At 35.1% G+C, this 18,678-nt stretch overlaps 1 protein-coding gene across 9 annotated transcripts in view; it reads left to right on the forward strand.

Annotated features, from left to right (window-relative positions):
- PCDH7 (protocadherin 7) overlaps positions 1-18,678 on the forward strand; it is a 288,269-nt gene that overhangs the window by 264,466 nt on the left and 5,125 nt on the right. Inside the window, exon 4 of one of the 9 annotated variants that reach the window (XM_072863505.1) lies at positions 12,225-12,297. The exons of 7 other annotated variants lie outside the window; for them this stretch is intronic. In XM_072863505.1, the coding sequence (XP_072719606.1) occupies positions 12,225-12,297 (73 nt within the window). Of the gene's footprint in view, positions 1-6,497; positions 6,545-12,224; positions 12,298-18,678 lie in introns of those variants that run through there. One more of the 9 variants, XM_072863506.1, reaches the window with a different exon arrangement.

An 18,678-nucleotide genomic window follows, 5' to 3' on the forward strand; every position in this document is an offset into this window, starting at 1 on the left:
ACGCTCAAAGTTTGAACACAGACATGATGACCTGAGCTATCGGTTGCATTCCATAAAAAATAAAGTAAAACATTGCTATTAAGTTCTCTATTCTGGGATACAAATTCTGTACCTAGATTAAGCTAAGTCACCACACATTTTGTCGGTGCAACTTTCATCTTAGTAACTCTGACTACTTGTAAACCAGAATTTTCATGACACCATTTCAATTTCTTTTGAATCTGGGATGATAAAATCAAAATCTTGCAGTGGATCAGTACTGAAGGTCATGGCAAGAAAGAAATGTAATAATGCAAATTGTCACAAACTTTCTTGTTCCCTGAAAAATGCTGATACAGCTTTATGGAAATAAAAGATTCTTTTTAAAACTGGTGTGCATAGCAGAGCTCAGAAGACATGTACTTTCAGAACAAGTTAAGTATTTCTAATAGTGAGTCACGATGACTTGTCACAGACAAACAAGCAAGTCTAAAAATGTCTGCTTTTGTTTGAAATGCTTTTCTCCATATCTTAACATTTCCACACAGGTTATTTTCTGCATATGGCAAAAAGTGCATAATTCTTTTTACTTCTACTTGCAACATTAGTTATTTCTCAGTATTTACAATATGGAAAATTAAAAATATGTCTTTTAGTTAGATATTAGAAAATGATACTTTTTCACAATCAAATTGCATTTGGTCAATAAAAGACTATTTTCCTTTTTAACTTAAGATTGTGCAGTTACTAATAGTGAGCAATTCATTTGGGAAGTTATTGTGAAAGGCAATGTTTTCAAATAAGTCTCTTTGCCTAGAAAAGGGTTGTGTATGTGTCTGTTACAAGCTGTGAGGTTTTAAGATATTCTTCATTTCAGAATGTATGAGGCAGAATTCTTCTGATGTTTATAGCCTTTAAAATAAATTGTTTCAATTCTCTTAGAATTGCTTCCTGCAGAGAAGAACCTCATAATTAAAAACAGAGACTAGGATAGAACTGCAGTGGAAGTGCTTTGATGTGTCGGATAGTCGATAGATTTTCTTGAGATAAGATGACCTATAGTTATTGATAATACTTTCTAAGCCAGATTTGCAGAACTACCTGGAGTTAGCTTGTTTTACATTTCATTTGATGAACAACAGAATATTAAGCATGAAGGGTGTAATTATACTATACAGAGTAAGTCAGGTTTACTGTCTGGGATGCTATTCAAAACACTACACAAATTTCATTATAATTGCTTATCTCCTGTTTGGGTAAAAGTTGATTTCCTTTAAACTTTAATGATTTCTTTTCATTTTTTTCTTTTTTTTTTTTTTTAATAGGTAGGCAAACTTTATAAGGATGAATGCCTCTTTTATGTTGCTTTTAAATTTCTTTGGCTGTCCTTTAAAAAAAACCCCAACAAACAAAATCCCCCAAACAAAAAAGCATGTGAAAATATCCTAGTAGGGCAGAAGAGAGTTCAAAGTAGAACAGTATGTGTAGTACACAGTTTTAAATGTTGTTTGTATTTCAGTTTCTTAGCAGACAGAAAATTGGTGAAAACTAGTCTTAATTACTTGAAGTCTTCCCATCCTGGAAACTTCAGTTTTGTTCTTTTTCCCTCTGTAATCTTGTATGATACAATGCCCTTTTATAGTCTGTCAGTTGTGTTCTACCAGCAAGTAGTCATATATAACTTGCAATTTGTATGTTTAATAGGGTAAAGCATAATATTTGTGAAACAGGAATGATATATCATAGCAGGCATTTGTTTTCTTACAAATTAATTTTTCCTACTGTATACTGAGTTATTTGCAGTATTGCTCCATGATTAAGGATTAGGTTGAGTTTCTATTACAGTCATCCTTTTGAACCTTATATTAACATCAACAAATAAATCACTGCAATTTCAAAACAAAGTTTTGTGAATAAGGCCAGAAATTATTTTGTATCATCAGATTAAGTTTCTGGGTTAATAAACTTTCGGGGGTGTAACCCCTAGGTAAAGCAAAGCTGGTATAGCTCCATAGGTACCTTCAGCTTCATTTTTTGTGCTATCTTTTTATAAATTAGTACTTTTTTATTTCCTAATGTTCCTTTTTTTATATTCTTGTTTGATGGACTGTTTGGTTCAGTCTTGCAGTGTAAGTAACACACCAAGACATGTCAAAAACATCCTATTCTCCAAAGTCTTATTTTATTAGACCACCTGAAGCTGAAGACGTTTTTTTTTTATCAGTGAAAACAAATAATTTCTAAGCAACACGGAATATAAAGTTCTGAAAATGCATCTTACCACTCCTCTTTAACATCCTTTCCTTCCAGACTATTTATTCAAACAACCTTCAGTGGCTTCCTATATGGAATAAACTCCCCCTTTGAGCTACAAAAACTTCTCTCAGCTAAGCAAGTTTAGTTGCTCTTAAGAAAGGACAAATATTCCTTTTCCTCTAAAGAGTTCCACTTGACCTAAAGCTCATCAGTCAGAAAAACACACTGTCATGGTTTAACCCCAGCCAACAACTAAGCACCACACAGTCGCTCACTCACTCCCCCCTGGTGGGAAGGAGGACAGAATTGGAAAAGTAAGAAAACTCGTGGGTTGAGATAAAGACAGTTTAATAGGTAAAGCAAAAGCTGTGCATGCAAGCAAAACAAAGCAGGGAATTCATCCACTACTTCCCATGGGCAGGCAGGTGTTCAGCCATCTCCAGGAAAGCAGGGCTCCATCACACGTAAAGGTTACTTGGGAAGACAAACACCGTAACTCCGAACGTCCCCTCTATCCTCCTTCTTCCCCCAGCTTTCTATGCTGAGCATGACGCCATATGGTATGGAATAGCCCTTTGGTCATTTGGGGTCAGCTGTCCCAGCCGTGTCCCCTCCCAGCTTCTTGTGCACCCCCAGCCTACTCACTGGTGGGGTGGTTTGAGAAGCAGAAAAGGCCTTGACTCTGTGTAAGCACTGCTCAGCAGTAATGAAAACATCCCTGTGTTATCAACACTGTTTCCAGCACAAATCCAAAACATAGCCCCATACTAGTTGCTATGAAGAAAATTAACTCTATCCCAGCCAAAACCAGCACACACACACACTGCAGCTGAGCAGCTTTGCTGAGCAGCTTTACACTTTTGAGCTGAAAAATACATTATACAGTATTTATATGACAGACTAGAAACAAACAAATCTTTAAATTGTACTTTCTGTCATTATGTTTTATCACCTCTGTCCTTGTAACATTAATAATAGAGATACAGTCAAATATAGCAAAAATTTTGTTACCATCTTTAATGTACCTGTTTGAGGAAGATCTGTTTTCCTTTTGGACACAGAATTTATCTATGATTTGCATATGTTGTTGGTGTCAATGTCTTAGCAAAGAGTTTAAAGTTGCATAAATCTTCATCTGCTTTATAATAGTTAATATGAAAAACACATAAATCTTGAGAGACCTAATCTTTCCTTTCTGTTCAGCTGAAATTGTCAGTTGCTATCCTTGGAACAGACCTGGATCACACTTTACATTTATTTCAGATTTGTGGCATGCCGCTAGCTTTAGTTGATTACTTTGAATGTGCACTTCTCATTGATGACAGAAAGATCAGATTCAAAGGATGTTAAAGCAGTATGAGGTCAGTCTCTGAATATGCAAAATATTTGTGCTTTTTAGAAATTTAAATGAAGTTGGATTGGCCGGACTTCTAAATGCTATGTGCTAATGATGTAGTGCATCTTGTGAAAGCTACGCCTTAGGTGTATATTACCTTTCCCTGAAAGACAGATTAGGTAAAACTGAACCAGTGAGAAATTCTCCCAGACATTTATAATTAGAACTATTTCTCACTCCTCTGGCAAGTTTGTGTAGCTGAGGTCTTAAAAATAATTTTAAAATTCCTAAGGGCGTTTTCAAAATATAGATTATTGTAGAAAACTGTATAAGCTTTGTTTTGCACAATAAGGGATGCCTACAGCTAGACAAATTTTCATAGACTGAAGTATAATAAATGAGAGAATCAAACAACAGAGAAGTTAAATGGTACTTGCTTTTTGTGACATTAGCAAGGAAATTTTATTCCCGATCTGCTCTTTCTTCCTTTTACACCAGTTCTACCTCTTGAAATTTGAAATCTAAGGTATTTCTGTAAATCTTAATTCAGATTAAAACCTCCCTATGAATAAAAATGTTATAAGTTAACAAAAGAAATTGTTCTCTTACAGCATGATGAGATTCATAAGTATTGTAACAGATTGCTATTTTGTTATTCCAGGAGAAGATACAAGTATTTTCAAATAGTTTCAACTAGAGGCAAGATATTCCTCTACTGAGTTTCGAACAGATGGTGGTGTAAAATACATTAAGTCCATAGAAACACTTAGTGACAGACAAAAATCTTATAATCTCTTGGAATTTAATTGATACAACATCTCTCCAATAACTTTTAAACTTGTGGGTTTAGTACATGCTGTCAGTCATAAAAGCAAAGAAACTTGCTTCTTTAATCTGTCCTTGGATGCAGTGTCCAGCATTTTATATGGAAGAAAATCAGATATACACAGCTATTCTAGTAAAATACTTTGATGCAGAGTTACAGATTTACTTGCATATTTAGTTTTGAAACAGATAAAAGAGTTGGGCAAATCTTTATTATTCGTTGACAATTATTTGGATGGTACTTGCATCCTGCTAATGTTATCTGTAGAGAGATAGGGATATGTATGCTTGAGACAATAAATCCAGAGGGGGAAAAAAGCATTCATATTAAGTATTGAACTATGTCAAAGATGAGATAACAGATTTTATCTGGGAATGACTGACATGAGAAATAAAGGTGCAGAAAATACAAGTAAAATTCAACCTATTAAGTCTGATCCCTTAAAGGAAAATAAGGGAGACCTGTCTCTCACAGACATTTCTTGAAGCATGAAAATTGTTTAAAGGGCATCCTAATTTATCCAGTTCACAAAGCTATCTGTGATGGCAGGAAAAGTTTTTTTCTTGAAATGGATGCCTTATTCTCTTTCTCCCAGTAGATGTTCAGAGCCTTTTGTCTATTTATATTCATTATTGTTGCTGTAAGAACAGTGCTGTTTTTCATTATTTCATTGGCATGAGAAGCCCTGATTCAGTTTTGCTGTCAATTTTGACCTCTTTCTGTACTCCTCTACTTTCAGTGACTAAAAGCTTCAGTAAATAGAAACAGAGAAAACCCCATAAAATACTTCTGTAGCAGCACAAAATAAGTTTAACAACACTCAAGATATATGCAATTGCAATTCACGTCTGTGGTGGGGTAAGGCATGCACTGAGAGTTTGTTTAGCTCTTTATTGCACATATTTAGTGAGTTTTCACATACCTGGTGGGAAAGAGATTTGAGAGTATACAGAAATAGTCTAATAAAAAATAAGATTATCAAAATATCTTCACACAAAGACCAGAATAAAATCAATATTAATTTTAATGCTGATAAGTATTTTTTTCAAAATGTTTTGAGAATACATTAATTCTTCCATTTACTTTCTATCTGTATCACTCAAAAGTAAACAGATAATTTTCAACTTTATCTAACCAGCCATTCATCTCTGATTTAAAATAGAATATATCTATATATGGTCATGCTTTACCAGTCCAATTGAATTAATTAACTTGAAACGTAAATTTCATAAACTAATCCCTGGTGTCCACCACTGTGGATTGTGAGTTTATCCACTATGCTTAGTCTAGGCCTAATTTAATAGATCACTATCAGAGGTGCTTTGTTTACAAAGGGGCATGAAATATGCTCATCAGCTGTCTCTGCTGCTAACTCCTGTACAAGGACCATGAAATATCCAAGTGTGGTGCCCAGTTTCTGGTAGGTCTTCATTCAGCTCTGGTAGGAGCTTACCATTCTCTTTGAATAATTCTCCTGGAATAATTCCATCCTCTGACAATTATGGTGGCTCAGGTGATTGATATTGAGGCACAAAATTTTTTGCCTCAAGTTGCAGTTTCAAATTTGACCCAAGTAGAAACCAATTGTATTATCTGATAGTGAATCTATTATATGAATAAATTAGTCATACTCCAGTGCACAATGCTTTACATTCACAAGAACCACAATCCCAACTGTCATCTCTATTATGATCTCAGAAAGGAGCCAGGGACTAAAACACTGTGCAGAGAACAATTTTCTACTTAATATTTTTCATTCAGGAAACCATATTCTGAATGGCCTGGAAGGAAGATGCCTGCACAGAGTATGCACCATGTGATCTAGCCATGATACATTGTGGGGGCAATAGTAGGCAATGACCATTTAATAAAAGGAAATTAACAGTTTATTAAAAACTTGTCTGAAATAATAATTGCCAAAATACCAAATTACTCCTTCCCCTTTAAAAATACTTGTCTTTCAAGTCAGATAAAATCTGCAGATTTTGTATTTTCCTGTCTGATTCAATCTGATAAACTTGTTTTCATCTTCTACTTCTTTATGTTCTGCCCAACTCCTGTATTTGACCCCTTAACCACCAGTTTTCCCTGTCTTGTCAGATTTTCGAAAGAATCCAGCAGCTGCTAAGTGATTATGACCACTGCAACAGATATTGGGTAAATTAGCAGAAATGACTCTGTGGATGTACACTGGGAATAATCAAGAGGATTATTTTATTTTCCTATACTGTAGTCAGTACATTTAATACACTAATATCTTCATTTTCTTCAGTATATGTACTCTTTAAAAAAAAAAAAAAAAGTGTTTAACCTCCCTGTTAATATATTTTGCTTGACTGGGTTTTATGCTGTCCTGGCAGATATAATTAGGTTTTTCTCCTACTTATTGTCAAGAAGTTAGTCATGCATTACAAGTGGAGCAAGCTTAACATTGTCCAGTTTCAAATCTTTTGTCAGTTTTACTGGAGTCTGCGTGAAAGCATAAACTAATAATGTAAGAAACTTCTTGATATTCAAATGAGTGAAACAAGCTGAAGATTATCTGATTCATTCTTGAAAAAGTAAACGTTGGCTATGAAGCAGTAGTCCAAAGTATATGTACTGCACTTCTTAAGAAATCTGGAAATGTCACAAACTGAGGAACAATGGAATATTTTCTGACATTTAAAATTTTATGGGTATGGAAATACACTTTGGCAAACAAGCTAAGCAAAAGCATACTGACTAATTTTAATATTGTGCTGCAAAACACAAGAGCAGAAAAAATACAATATTAAACATTCTTAAACCAAGATAATGGATTCATTAAAGAGTTCTTCCATTGGAGTCACTTCTGACAAAAATGATTCCATTTTTACTTTGGGGCTAGGAAATATTTCATATATTTTGGAGGAATATCTCAAGAAATCTGTAGAGGGATACGCTCAACTGTCCATTCAAGTAAGTGTCTTAGGAAATCTGAAGAAAATGTTACCTACTAGCCAGTGAAGCAACCAAAACCCCAGTATCTTCATCCGAGGGATGAGAGAGAGCTCCTGACTAATATGCTTAGACACCCCTGTTCAAGTCCAATCTGTCCTTTAACTTTCATCAAGACACAGTTCTATTTGTAAGGTACGAATTCTACTTCTTTACCTCCTATAACTGTTCAGTGAATGAAACACTGTAGGATACTTAGGGTCATGGGCAGGGGTCAAAAAACTATGATACACACTACAGGCTCCATTAAATCTTCCCCCTCCCACAAGAAGGATTGAGACTGATATTTCTCACAGACTTAGACGTTGCAAGTAAAACTTTATTTTTTACCTTCTCTGTTTTGTTTCATTCAAACTTCTTCTATACTTTCCATTAGTATAAAAAAATAATTATATTTTTCCATTCTATAGTGAGATAAATAGTGATACTGTAATCTCTTTTAATATAAAATCCATGTGATTCATGTGTATGATTACAGTCTATCTACTGTACATGCACAAGGGGAATTAGTGCTGTGCTTAATACTTAATTACTAATGGACTGTAACCCAGATGAACCTGTCATAAGTATGTAACCATTCTGAGCTGATGTTTGTAATTAATTCACTAGCTGTAATCTGCACACACAGCTGAAAAATCAATTAAAAAAATAATGAAAAAAATCCCTTTGAGCAGGACATAAATCACACTGAGAGATTCATTATCTTTCTGTATTTGTCTCTCCATTTTTTGAGGTGTGAAGACTTTTCCGCACACTTATTATAAAAACAATAACAACAAAAAAACCATTCCCCTTTCCCCGCATCATCTCAATGAGAAAGCATCAGTACTTATAACAAAAGTACACTTACTTAGGTGGATTAATTCTGGGGTAGATTTTACCTCTTAGGAAAAGTTGAGGGTTACAAAATAATTGATCTAAATACCAGAGCGACACTATGGCTCATGCCATTGATATGGAATAAAAGACAAGAGTCTGTAACTAGTTAATGAGTAAACTTTCCCTGTTACAGCTGGAAGTATTTACTCCTGAGTTGTAAGATTTTATACTTCTGTTATGCTTCATGATTAATGAAGCTGAGCACTATATTTTATAAAAATTTAACCCATTTCTTCCGGAGTATACTTATACAAACAGGAAAAATATGCATTAATACAATGATCTTAAAATGTTTTTTATTTCTATTTTTAACATTCATTTAGGTCTTGCATAATGTAGATGTTCTGCTAAAGGAATGAAAATGCATTCTTTGTACTTTTCAATTCACTGAATTGAATTAAATTTGATTCTGTATCCCAGATCTTGCTAGTATGATTAAGTAAGTAAAATTATAAATTTATATGTGTATTTGTGAGAGAAACATGTATGACATGGACAGATAAGTGAGTATTTTTTTCCATTGTGTGGGATAAGGTTCCCTTTATGTGACATAAAAGGTTAAATGGATCCTTCACAACTGCTATATTTCTTCTTACAACACAACTTCCTCTTGACAGCTACTAAAAAGACAAGTAGTCACAAGTTATTTGTTTCTGCTTCATGCTGAGCTCTACATTAGTTAAATGATCATTTGCATGCAGAGCATGGAGAACTTTCTTCTTCCCCCCATTTGAAAATAACATAATATAAATTAATAGAACTTCAGCACATTTTTACAGTTACTGTTCAAGTTTAGCTTTTGAGGGGCTATGACTTGTAACAAAATAAACATTACATGAGTCACACAGAAAACATCTTGGGAACACAAGTAATTCCCTTTTTATGAAAGCAAGTGCTACTATTTAATATATGTTATTATATAATATTTTATTCTGTATATGCAGGAATGAAATAAGATCCAGAATCCAGCAATGTGTTGCTGCATGAAGTAGAACTGTATGAGGCACTTCATTTTCAGGAATGCAGTGGTTCTATCAAGATAATCAGTTCAAGTTACTATCTCATGTGGCAGAAGAATTCTGTAAGAAAAAAGTAACTCAGTGAAAGATACGAAAGAAAGAAATCAGTATTCTCCCTTAAAGCCAATTCTTAAGCACAGAAGCATTCAACCAGAACTTTATTTTAGTTTGAGCTCTTGTCCGTAGTCACAAGTGGTTCAGTTTTGCTGTTTGTTTGTTGTTTCCCCCCCCATTACTTATAATAAACAATTAAGCAGCCATGTGTGTAGGGGGGGTTATGTCTTTTTAATCAGTCACCTTTTGAACCTAAACATTAGTCATATCTAGTGCATTTTTATATCACTTCAACAAATATCGAGGTTACAAAACAGCTTGCAACTCTGTCAAGTCACTGATTTTTTCTATATATTCAGCTTTCATTATCGATACTGGATATCCTCTGAAATATTTGTGAGATATCCATGAGACCTAATGACATTGAACATGTTTTGGGATTGTGCTTTTAGTTTCTAAATGGAAGCAATGCATTCATTAACGTCCTCTAGAAAACATTACTTGGAGTATCTCCAAATAGAAGTTGCCTTTTGAATGAGATGGGCATAAATTGGAGGGAGATGATGGGAAATCATGTAACCTTGTTTTTCTCTTCTGTGGCAATAGCACTAGTTCTCCTACATAGTGTCCATTCCTGATGAAAAAAATACATTATTAAATCCTTATTACCAAGAAATAAAATAAAGGGGAGGCACAGTATACAGCTGAGATGACCTAATAATTGTTGCTAGCTACTCTGTTTCCTTTAGAGCTCCTGCAGTCCCATCACTTTGGCATGAGTATCAAGGAAATTATGTTGACTTTTGAGCCCTGATTCAGACTTTTCTTAAGTCATCTTTAGGAGAGCTGACATTCTAATTGCTCCACTAATTGTTTCAGCTCAGAGTTTGTTAAGCACTGACACGTTTTACTGAAGAAAATAAAGGTATGTAATTTGACACAGTGACAGATTAATACTTTAGCATCAGATTGGCAGAACAATTAGACAGCTTAAATGTTTCCTACATCTTAATGTCTGTGGTACTTCAGGAAGCCATAGTAACTCCTACTTTTCTGCAGGACATGTTGCCATTTCAGTGATAGAAGTAAATCAGGCTATCAAAGGATTTAACAGGATTACAAGGAGTCTTGTAACAATTACATTTAAATCTAGAAAGTTAAAATCTACGGAATTTAAGTTCAGCGTGGTGTATTTAGTACAGTACTCACCACGGGTATCACATAAGCTGATACTTCTTAATCCTCATTATATATATGCAATTGGTCTTGTGAATGAAAATGAAATAATAAAGTCTGAACTACAGGATAAATACAACTTAAACAAGAGAAAACTATATGTTTCTAATGTGCTTCCTTTTATATTATAATGTAATCAGGGTTTTAAATTAGTATTTGTCTAGAATTAAGTCTGTTGAATTTGATTTAACTTACACATAATATTGTATGCAACCTATATTATGGTTCTGCACTGACAACCAACTGATTATAATATGATTCGGGCCTGGAAGAGTACAACTAGTTTTTTAGTGTAAAAAAAAAAAGCCATAGGTCTGTTTTTCAAAGAAATAGTCTTTAAGTCAATTGTGAAATATTGATGATTCCTTGAAGATCACAGATGCAATACTACAGAGCTGGTACAATCATTAATTTAGGTAGGAAACTTTTTAATGGAGTTATTCTATAATTAGAGGAACACTTAAAGAATATTGTACCTTAACCTGCTGGAGGCAATTGTGATAGAAATAACTGTGGAATCTAAGCCAGGAATTTTATTGCTTGAGTAATATTTCTTTGGTTACATGTCTGAGTCATGTTAAATAGCTATACAGTCTGGTATAGTCTGTTTAATTAAACAAAAGAAATACATCAAAACCTTATACATTCTTTATCTTATTTGACTCTCTTTCTCCCTAAAACAGAAGCAGGTATTATGCAAGGGTAAACAAAATCAAAATTTCATATAAGAAGTAAACACTGTTGAAATTTTCTGCTCTACAGGGTCTTTCTTACACCAGTTGCAGGTTTAATGGACTTCAGAGTCATGATATTTGTTTTGCTCCACCACAGGTAGAAGGAGTATTCAATCTTTAAATTTTTGATGAAACTGTAACATGGAATGGATGTGTTGGGACTCAGGCAAGAAGATTTTATAAATGTTAGGTTATCATGTTGGAACTTGAAAGTTGGGGTTTTTTTAGCATTACTGGCTTTTTGTTTCTGTATTCCTTTGATTAACAACTGTCTTAAATGGTCCGACCATTTTGGTTTTTTGTTTGTAATTCTATTAATATAAAATTTTAAAGAGGATGTCATTCTAAAATGAACTTTTAGCTGAACATAAGCCCAACTTCTAAGGTTGATTTATTACTAAATATCAAGAATCTTAACCCAGAAACAGTTAAGGATTGGATTGAGGCCAAAGTACATAAATGTTAGTAATCATATTAACAGAATTGCAGAGCTGAAGAGAACCTTTAGAGGTTATTTAGTGCATCCTTGCTTTCCCAAGGTAGGATTAGCCACATTTATGTTGCCCTTGGGATAAGTTTTTCTAGACATTTGTAAAACCCTCCCAGTGGTGGAAACTCTATAATCTTCCATCATTACATTTATCCTCAGAGCTTTTTTCTGATTTCTAACCTGATTTGCCATTGTTGCAATCAAGCCATTATTTTTGGTCCTTTCCGCTATTGGCATGCAAAACATTGTTCCCACTCTTGCTTTACTATTGTCTTTTAGGTACATGAAAAGTGCTATTTTCTCCCTCAGCTGCCTTCTCTTCTGGCTAACTCACTTTCATTCATGTAGCATGAGCTTTTTTCAAATGTTAAAGAATCAATCACTTGTTTCTATTTTCTTATAGCATTGCTTTATTTGTTTGTTTTATTTTTATTAGCTTTAGTGGTAGAGGACTATATAGAATCTCATGTTTGCTTTGAAAATTCCACTCTGGTCTCTCTTGAAACCAGGTAAGTACTTGGACTTTTGACACGTTACAGTAGTGAGTCTTGCTGTTCTTAGGGATTGCTTAAGGGATGCTTTTATTTTACCATTTTTCAAGTAAAGGTATCACCTTCCTTCTACATTCCTTTTTCCTTGTAAAATGAAAGAATAAAAAGGTTCAGAATTCATTATTTTATATCCTTCTGTCATACCTCCTCTCACAGTATTAACCATTAAATCAATGCACATGTAAGCCTTTCTGTACTCGGAAATATTTTCTTAAGCACTGAAACGAATTTCAGAATTGGGCATGAAATACATTAAATTATTCTAGTCCAAAAGCAATTAATATATTCATTACTTCAGTGCAGTTGGCATATCTCAAACAGTGGATTTGTGTTTGTCTTTATTCAGTAGGACTGTTTTAGAGATGGCATGCACTATCTCTGTAGTACACGATAATGCCACATTCAGAATGACAGCAGTCCAAGCCTTGGGGCACTAAATGCTTCTTGAGATATGTTCAATTGCTGTTTAACTTTATTTAGCCTAAGGTGCAGAGAAAGAAGTTGCTGATGCCTTCAAACATGTTTAAGTATTTTAATAGTGTCTTGGCATGTCAGAATATGCCACAGCACTAACTGGGGTGCAGTTCCTGAATTACTGCAATTAGGAGGCAGGAATTTCAAAGACAGTACTGCTGTAACTGTGTATCACTATAGCTTAGCTTTTTTTTCCCCCTTAAACAGTGATTTTCTACAATATGTACTCTCTCAGCTGTTTTCTGCATTATTGTTCTCTGATCATGTATTCAATACCTGTTACGCTTTAAGAGCTCTATTGTGTCTCCAATCACACAGCTCATAAAACAGACAACCACTTAATATAAAAGCTATGTAAATGGACTCCTGTTTAATTACATAGTCTTACTGTGTTTCACTTAAATTTTGGATGGTCCTCTGAATATAGTATATTTGTGTACAGAGTGCAGGAAAAGGTGGGATGAAAAGTGACTTATCCAAACCACAGTCTCTATCATTACTGTATGACAGTTCCTATTCCTTTTTCTTTTCTCACAGTAGTCTGGAACTACTGCACAGACATTCTTTACAGGTTCTCAGTAACTGGAACCATGCAGGGATGTTATGAGCCCATCAATGGGGAAAGGCAGCAAAATCTGCTTGTAGTCATTGATTTGTCATAGATACTATTTAGAACTCATCTGCCCATGACACCTCAGATCCTGTGGACCAATCTGCATGATTTACAGAAGTACTGTTGCACTGCTGTAGTGCTGTACAGCTACTGTGGTTGTATACTCTTCCAAGAAAAGGTCTACAGTTAGGAATGCTTTCTGGGCACAGAGCAGTTCTTTCTGGGAATGTTCAAGTTATTGTATCTAGACAGGGTGTCAGTATTGGTTCAGAGGGTATTCCGTCTCCAGGGACAAGTGGAACAGAGCTTTTGACTACTTAAGTACATCTAAAGTCTGTTGTTACCATAGACTTTGCGTGTGGTTTACAAAAGATGAGAAAAATGAAAAGCTCCTTGCATCTTTCTCCAAAAGAGAGTACGTGCTAGGACCATGTCGTGACTAATTGATAATGCTGGGTTTGTATAAAATATATTGTACAAGAATGGTTGTTAAAAAATGTGCGGAGAGGAGCCAGAGTGTCTGTGCATCCTTGATCATATTTCTGCAATGTATGCGTACAAAAAAGCACATAACTTGTAACATGTACTTGTTGACTGCTGTGTTCATAATACTTTCCCTGTACTTGATGAAATATATTGATCTTCTTTGGAAAGGAATGGGAGGAGATAAAACAATGGAAAATTGCTTGGGTGGAATATTTTGGTTGTTCATTTTTTTGGCTTTAAACTGGATATAAAACATCATATTTCCCCTCTTCACACTGCCATGGGAGGTGCCTTCCTTTTTTGATAACAAGCAATCCTTCTCGCCCTAAAGCAACAGTCAGCTACAATCAACAGAAATATGAGCATACATATAACTAACTCCATTCATTTGCATGCTTTTATACAAAGTTTTATGGAAAACATAAGCTATCACTGTCTCAGAAATTAGCCATAAATGTTTAAAGATTTGAAATTAATGATAAAAGTTAATTTTTTTAAAAAAATTATGAGCTAATTTTGGAAATTGGTGGTGGAAGCTTATATCAGATGCAATGAGAAAGTAGAGACCCTGTAAATTAGTGTTCTCCAATTTTTTTTAAGCTGAAGTCTGAGCAGTTGTAACTGAAATCTGCTTTATAAATATTCACTTTTGAAGTCTCCATTTACATGTATACCTAAAAACTTGTCTAAAATACCTGCATTTTAGGGAGTGGATTTAAAACAGCTTTGTAAATAATCAGGCAATACCTAGTTCTGATGTAGAGACTCTGTAAGAGGATATGTTTAAAAATAACTTAGATGACATCTTCCATTGTAACTCTGAAGATAATTTTATGCAAATAAAATCTTAAATTTCAGTAGTCTACATATAAACAGTTAAAACCTAACCCCAAATCTACAAATTTCTGTAGGACAAGAAATATCCCCCCCAGGTTTACTTTCTCACTAATTAGCATTGTGATAAAATTTGTTTGTTAATAACTGTCATTTTAAGCACTTATTTGAGTCAGTTTCCAGATATGTAACTGTGGTAGAAATCTGGTGTACTCCTCCTTGATGATTTGCCAATTGTGCTGACAAATTCTTTGCTGTGTCATATTCCATTAGGCTTATCAGCTAGCAGTGTGGTTGCTACTAAAGTGTTTAACTTTTAAACTGAGAAGTACTTTAAAAAGCATGTCAGTCAGAGATAGATATGTTTTGATGTAAATTATGCTAGAAGACAAGAGTAACTTTTTTTCTTTTTTCAAATTCAGAGATTGTTCACAACTCCATGGGCTAGATAATATAAAAAGAGGATCATAAAGTCACTACTCTGCAAAAGAGGGTCAATCTGTTCAAGGAATTAGCAAAAATACAGTTAATTACTTTGTAGCTAAAGCAGTGTGACAGTTTATTCAAAATGAAGGTTAAATCTCTGTTATCTACTGCAGTGTATAGAAAGCACACAAGTTTTCCTTAACTGACTAGTTTAGGTACCAGTATAATAGGTACCAATTTAGTCCTGACAGCACTGGATGTGTTTACCCATCTTCTGATGTAACACACACACACACACACGAAACATTCCCTCCTTCCCTGCACCGCTTCCCCCCCCCACAAATGCTGAAGTTATGTCCATCTTTTAAACAGAAGAGCAGTTAAAATGCAATAGGTTTCAAAACATGTTAGATTAAATGTGTGCTTAAATGCTGTACTGATTCAAACTCTTAGATGCAAGAAAGCAATGGAGTAGAAGGCTATATTAACTGTACGTGCCAAATACTAATTGAGGGGTGTTTTAGAGGAAAATATATCACACTGGATCCAACAGCCTGAGGGAGGCAAAGCTGCTGCTGCTCCTTGTCCCCAGGTCCAACCAGTAGCAAAGATAAAGATGTATTTCCAGTAGGCACACACACAGAGCACACACATACACCAAATATATACACAGTTGGCCACACAGATCACAGACACTCAGAGTACTCACACAAACACAGACAGCACCAGTGGCTTCATTCTGCTCCCCTCTCTGGCTGGACAGGATGGAAGTCCACTAGGGAGAGCGGACACGAACATATGTATACATGCATATGCACACATAATAGAGAGCTCCTACCCAGGAAAGTGTTAGAAAGGAATTTAATAAGAAGATGGGACAGGCAGTGCTGATCAGGCACAGGGCACAACCAAACAAACTTCTTAGCTAGCAAAGTATTTACATATGACTGGCCCTTTTATTCCCTTATCTCTCTATTTTCCCACTCTTGTTCCTCCCCAAATCACTTGAAATCCTCCCTTGTCCTCCCTTTGGTTCCTCCCCTAAATATCATGTAAGTCCTGTGCTATCCCAAACTGCTTTTCACCCATATCCCGTAATGTGTCCTACATACCTAGGCAGCAATCCTCCTGTTAGACAGAAAAGTGATCTGGAGAGCAGCTGCCAATAACTCATGGTGAATGGGTTTCATGCCTGGACAATGGGGCTGATGGCTCTGCTAGGATAGCCCTGGGAGGGGTCCGGACAAGGTGGTTGTTCTTCTCGAGTCCTTGATTTGGGTTCCTATTTGCCACATTTACCCTTGTGCTCCTCTGGGCTTGGGCAGTTGGACCTTTGATGGGCTGACAGCCTCTGTGATGGGCCCTGATGTAGCCCATCAGGGTATTATTTGGGCTAGTATTACACTGCCTGTGTCTCTCTGAGCTCTTTTGTGGGTGTGAAGATAAGTTTGTCACATAATGCAACAGGGCAAGTCAGCCACATGCTGACTTACAGGTTGTTGCTTCATAAAACAGCACTATAAAGCTGAATTGTACAGCAAGTCCTCATGCTTTACAATAAGGAATTCTAATATTTGTCCAGAAGTGAATAGGGGATGCACTACAATGCAAAATGGTAAATTTTCAAGGGCATGATTCAAGGACCACTAGCGAGGGAAGGATTTTTATCAACCCAAGTAATGCTGGCTCAAAATTTGTTTGCACTAAAAATAAACCGTCAGATAAAATGAGACATTAACTGTTTCTGTTAACTGGAAAAAAAAAAAACAAACAACAACAAAAAACCCCTTTTCAATAAACACATATTCCTGTGTTTTAAATAAAGGTCAGACATATTGCCTTGATAAGCATTTGCTAATATTTTGCCAGAGTAATAACTGAAATACTAGTAGCAAGGATAATGTTTAATGGACATTGTTTGAAAATAAGGTTCTGTTTGAAGAGTTTATTGAGATTTAGATGGGAAAGGGACTTGTCCTGCTGTAAAAATATGAAGAGGATTTTTCTGTTTAAAAATCAAAGCACATGAGGTACAGCTCAGCAGTTAATTACGCTTCTTACCTTAGATTTAGCTGACAAATAGAGAATTTTCCTGTAACAGTCCCCATCCTCTGTCTATATCTCCAGAACACAGTCATCTGAAAATTGATAGGCTGATAACTTTCCATAGTCTTTGTATTCTTCATTGAAAAAATGTGGGAATCATGTCTAAGTGCAAAAACCCTAAAAAGTACAACTGGAGAGGGGGGGGGAGAAATCACTCTGTTCCATCCTCCAGCCTTACATGTCTCAGCTACAGAGTTACTCAGTTATCTAAACATCAGTGCTGTTTTCCTCATTAAATCAGCGACACATTGAAATATGAAATATTGTACAGTATTCAGAATACATACAGTAGATTCTATAAAAATGTTGACAACTGTTAATAATAAATAATATGCATATTCTTTAAAATACTGCAACAAATTACTAATTAAATGAATGTTTACATGCGTGAAAAAATCAGGACAGGATGAACATAACTCTGACTTTCAAGAGCTTTTGCAATTCTATCAGGATTAAATCCGTAGATGCTGAAATGAAGTGTGCTTGCTCTGCAAGCACCTCTTGTAAATATTTTAGACTAAAAGAGTTTGTCTGGAAGAGGCAAAGGATTTTTGGTTGCCTTTTTTTTTTTTTTTTTTTTAAACCTCAGCAGTGGTCTTTTCAATGAATTTACAAAAATTTCACAGTTGGAATTGTCACTGTGAGAAGGTCATCTGGCTGCCATAGTCAAAGAAAAAATAGGCAAAATAAATGTAACAAAATGAAGGCTGAATAGGCTTTTGAAAGATATTTTATAAGGCATAGGTTATTACTGGTAAATTTGTTGTTCACATGAATTTGGTGTTGTGATGGAAGGTAGAAAGTTGCCACAGCCCATATGAAGTACCTGACTGTGTTTCCATGTTGAAGCTCCTTGCTCCTTTTTAAGATAATTGATTTTTTGTAAAAGAAACCTAAAAGTTTCATCAAATAAGTCTTATCATATGAAAGTCATATCAAATAAACTAGAAAATTTAGTTTACTTGTTGATTTTTGTTCTTTGTCAACTTTAATTGTTTGAATATCATGTTGTTACTTTGTAGGCAGCTCCAGTTATTTCTTGTAGACCAAAAAGTACAGTATAACTGAATAAAAGCAAGGTTTCAGAATCTTACCTAGTGCTTAAAACAGTTGAGGTAGCTTTTTATTGAGTTGTAATGGAAGTATCAAAATACAAGTATTAAGAACTACCTATGTTTTTATCAGGTAGGAATCAATCCTGCAGTCCCCTGAACTTTGCTAGTTTTCAGTGAAAGGTCTTACAAGTACAGGAGCTAGAAAGCTTAGACACAGTGATCTGGAACAGGACACCTTCTAACACAACATGTCACATATAAAACGTTAGTGCATCTATTCAGGCAGCACTCAGATTCTCCCTGTCCCTCCACACGCACACATAACACAGAGACAGCTTTATCTGT

The sequence above is a fragment of the Ciconia boyciana genome, chromosome 5 (genome assembly GCF_034638445.1).
Source record: "Ciconia boyciana chromosome 5, ASM3463844v1, whole genome shotgun sequence".
Taxonomy (NCBI): domain Eukaryota; kingdom Metazoa; phylum Chordata; class Aves; order Ciconiiformes; family Ciconiidae; genus Ciconia; species Ciconia boyciana.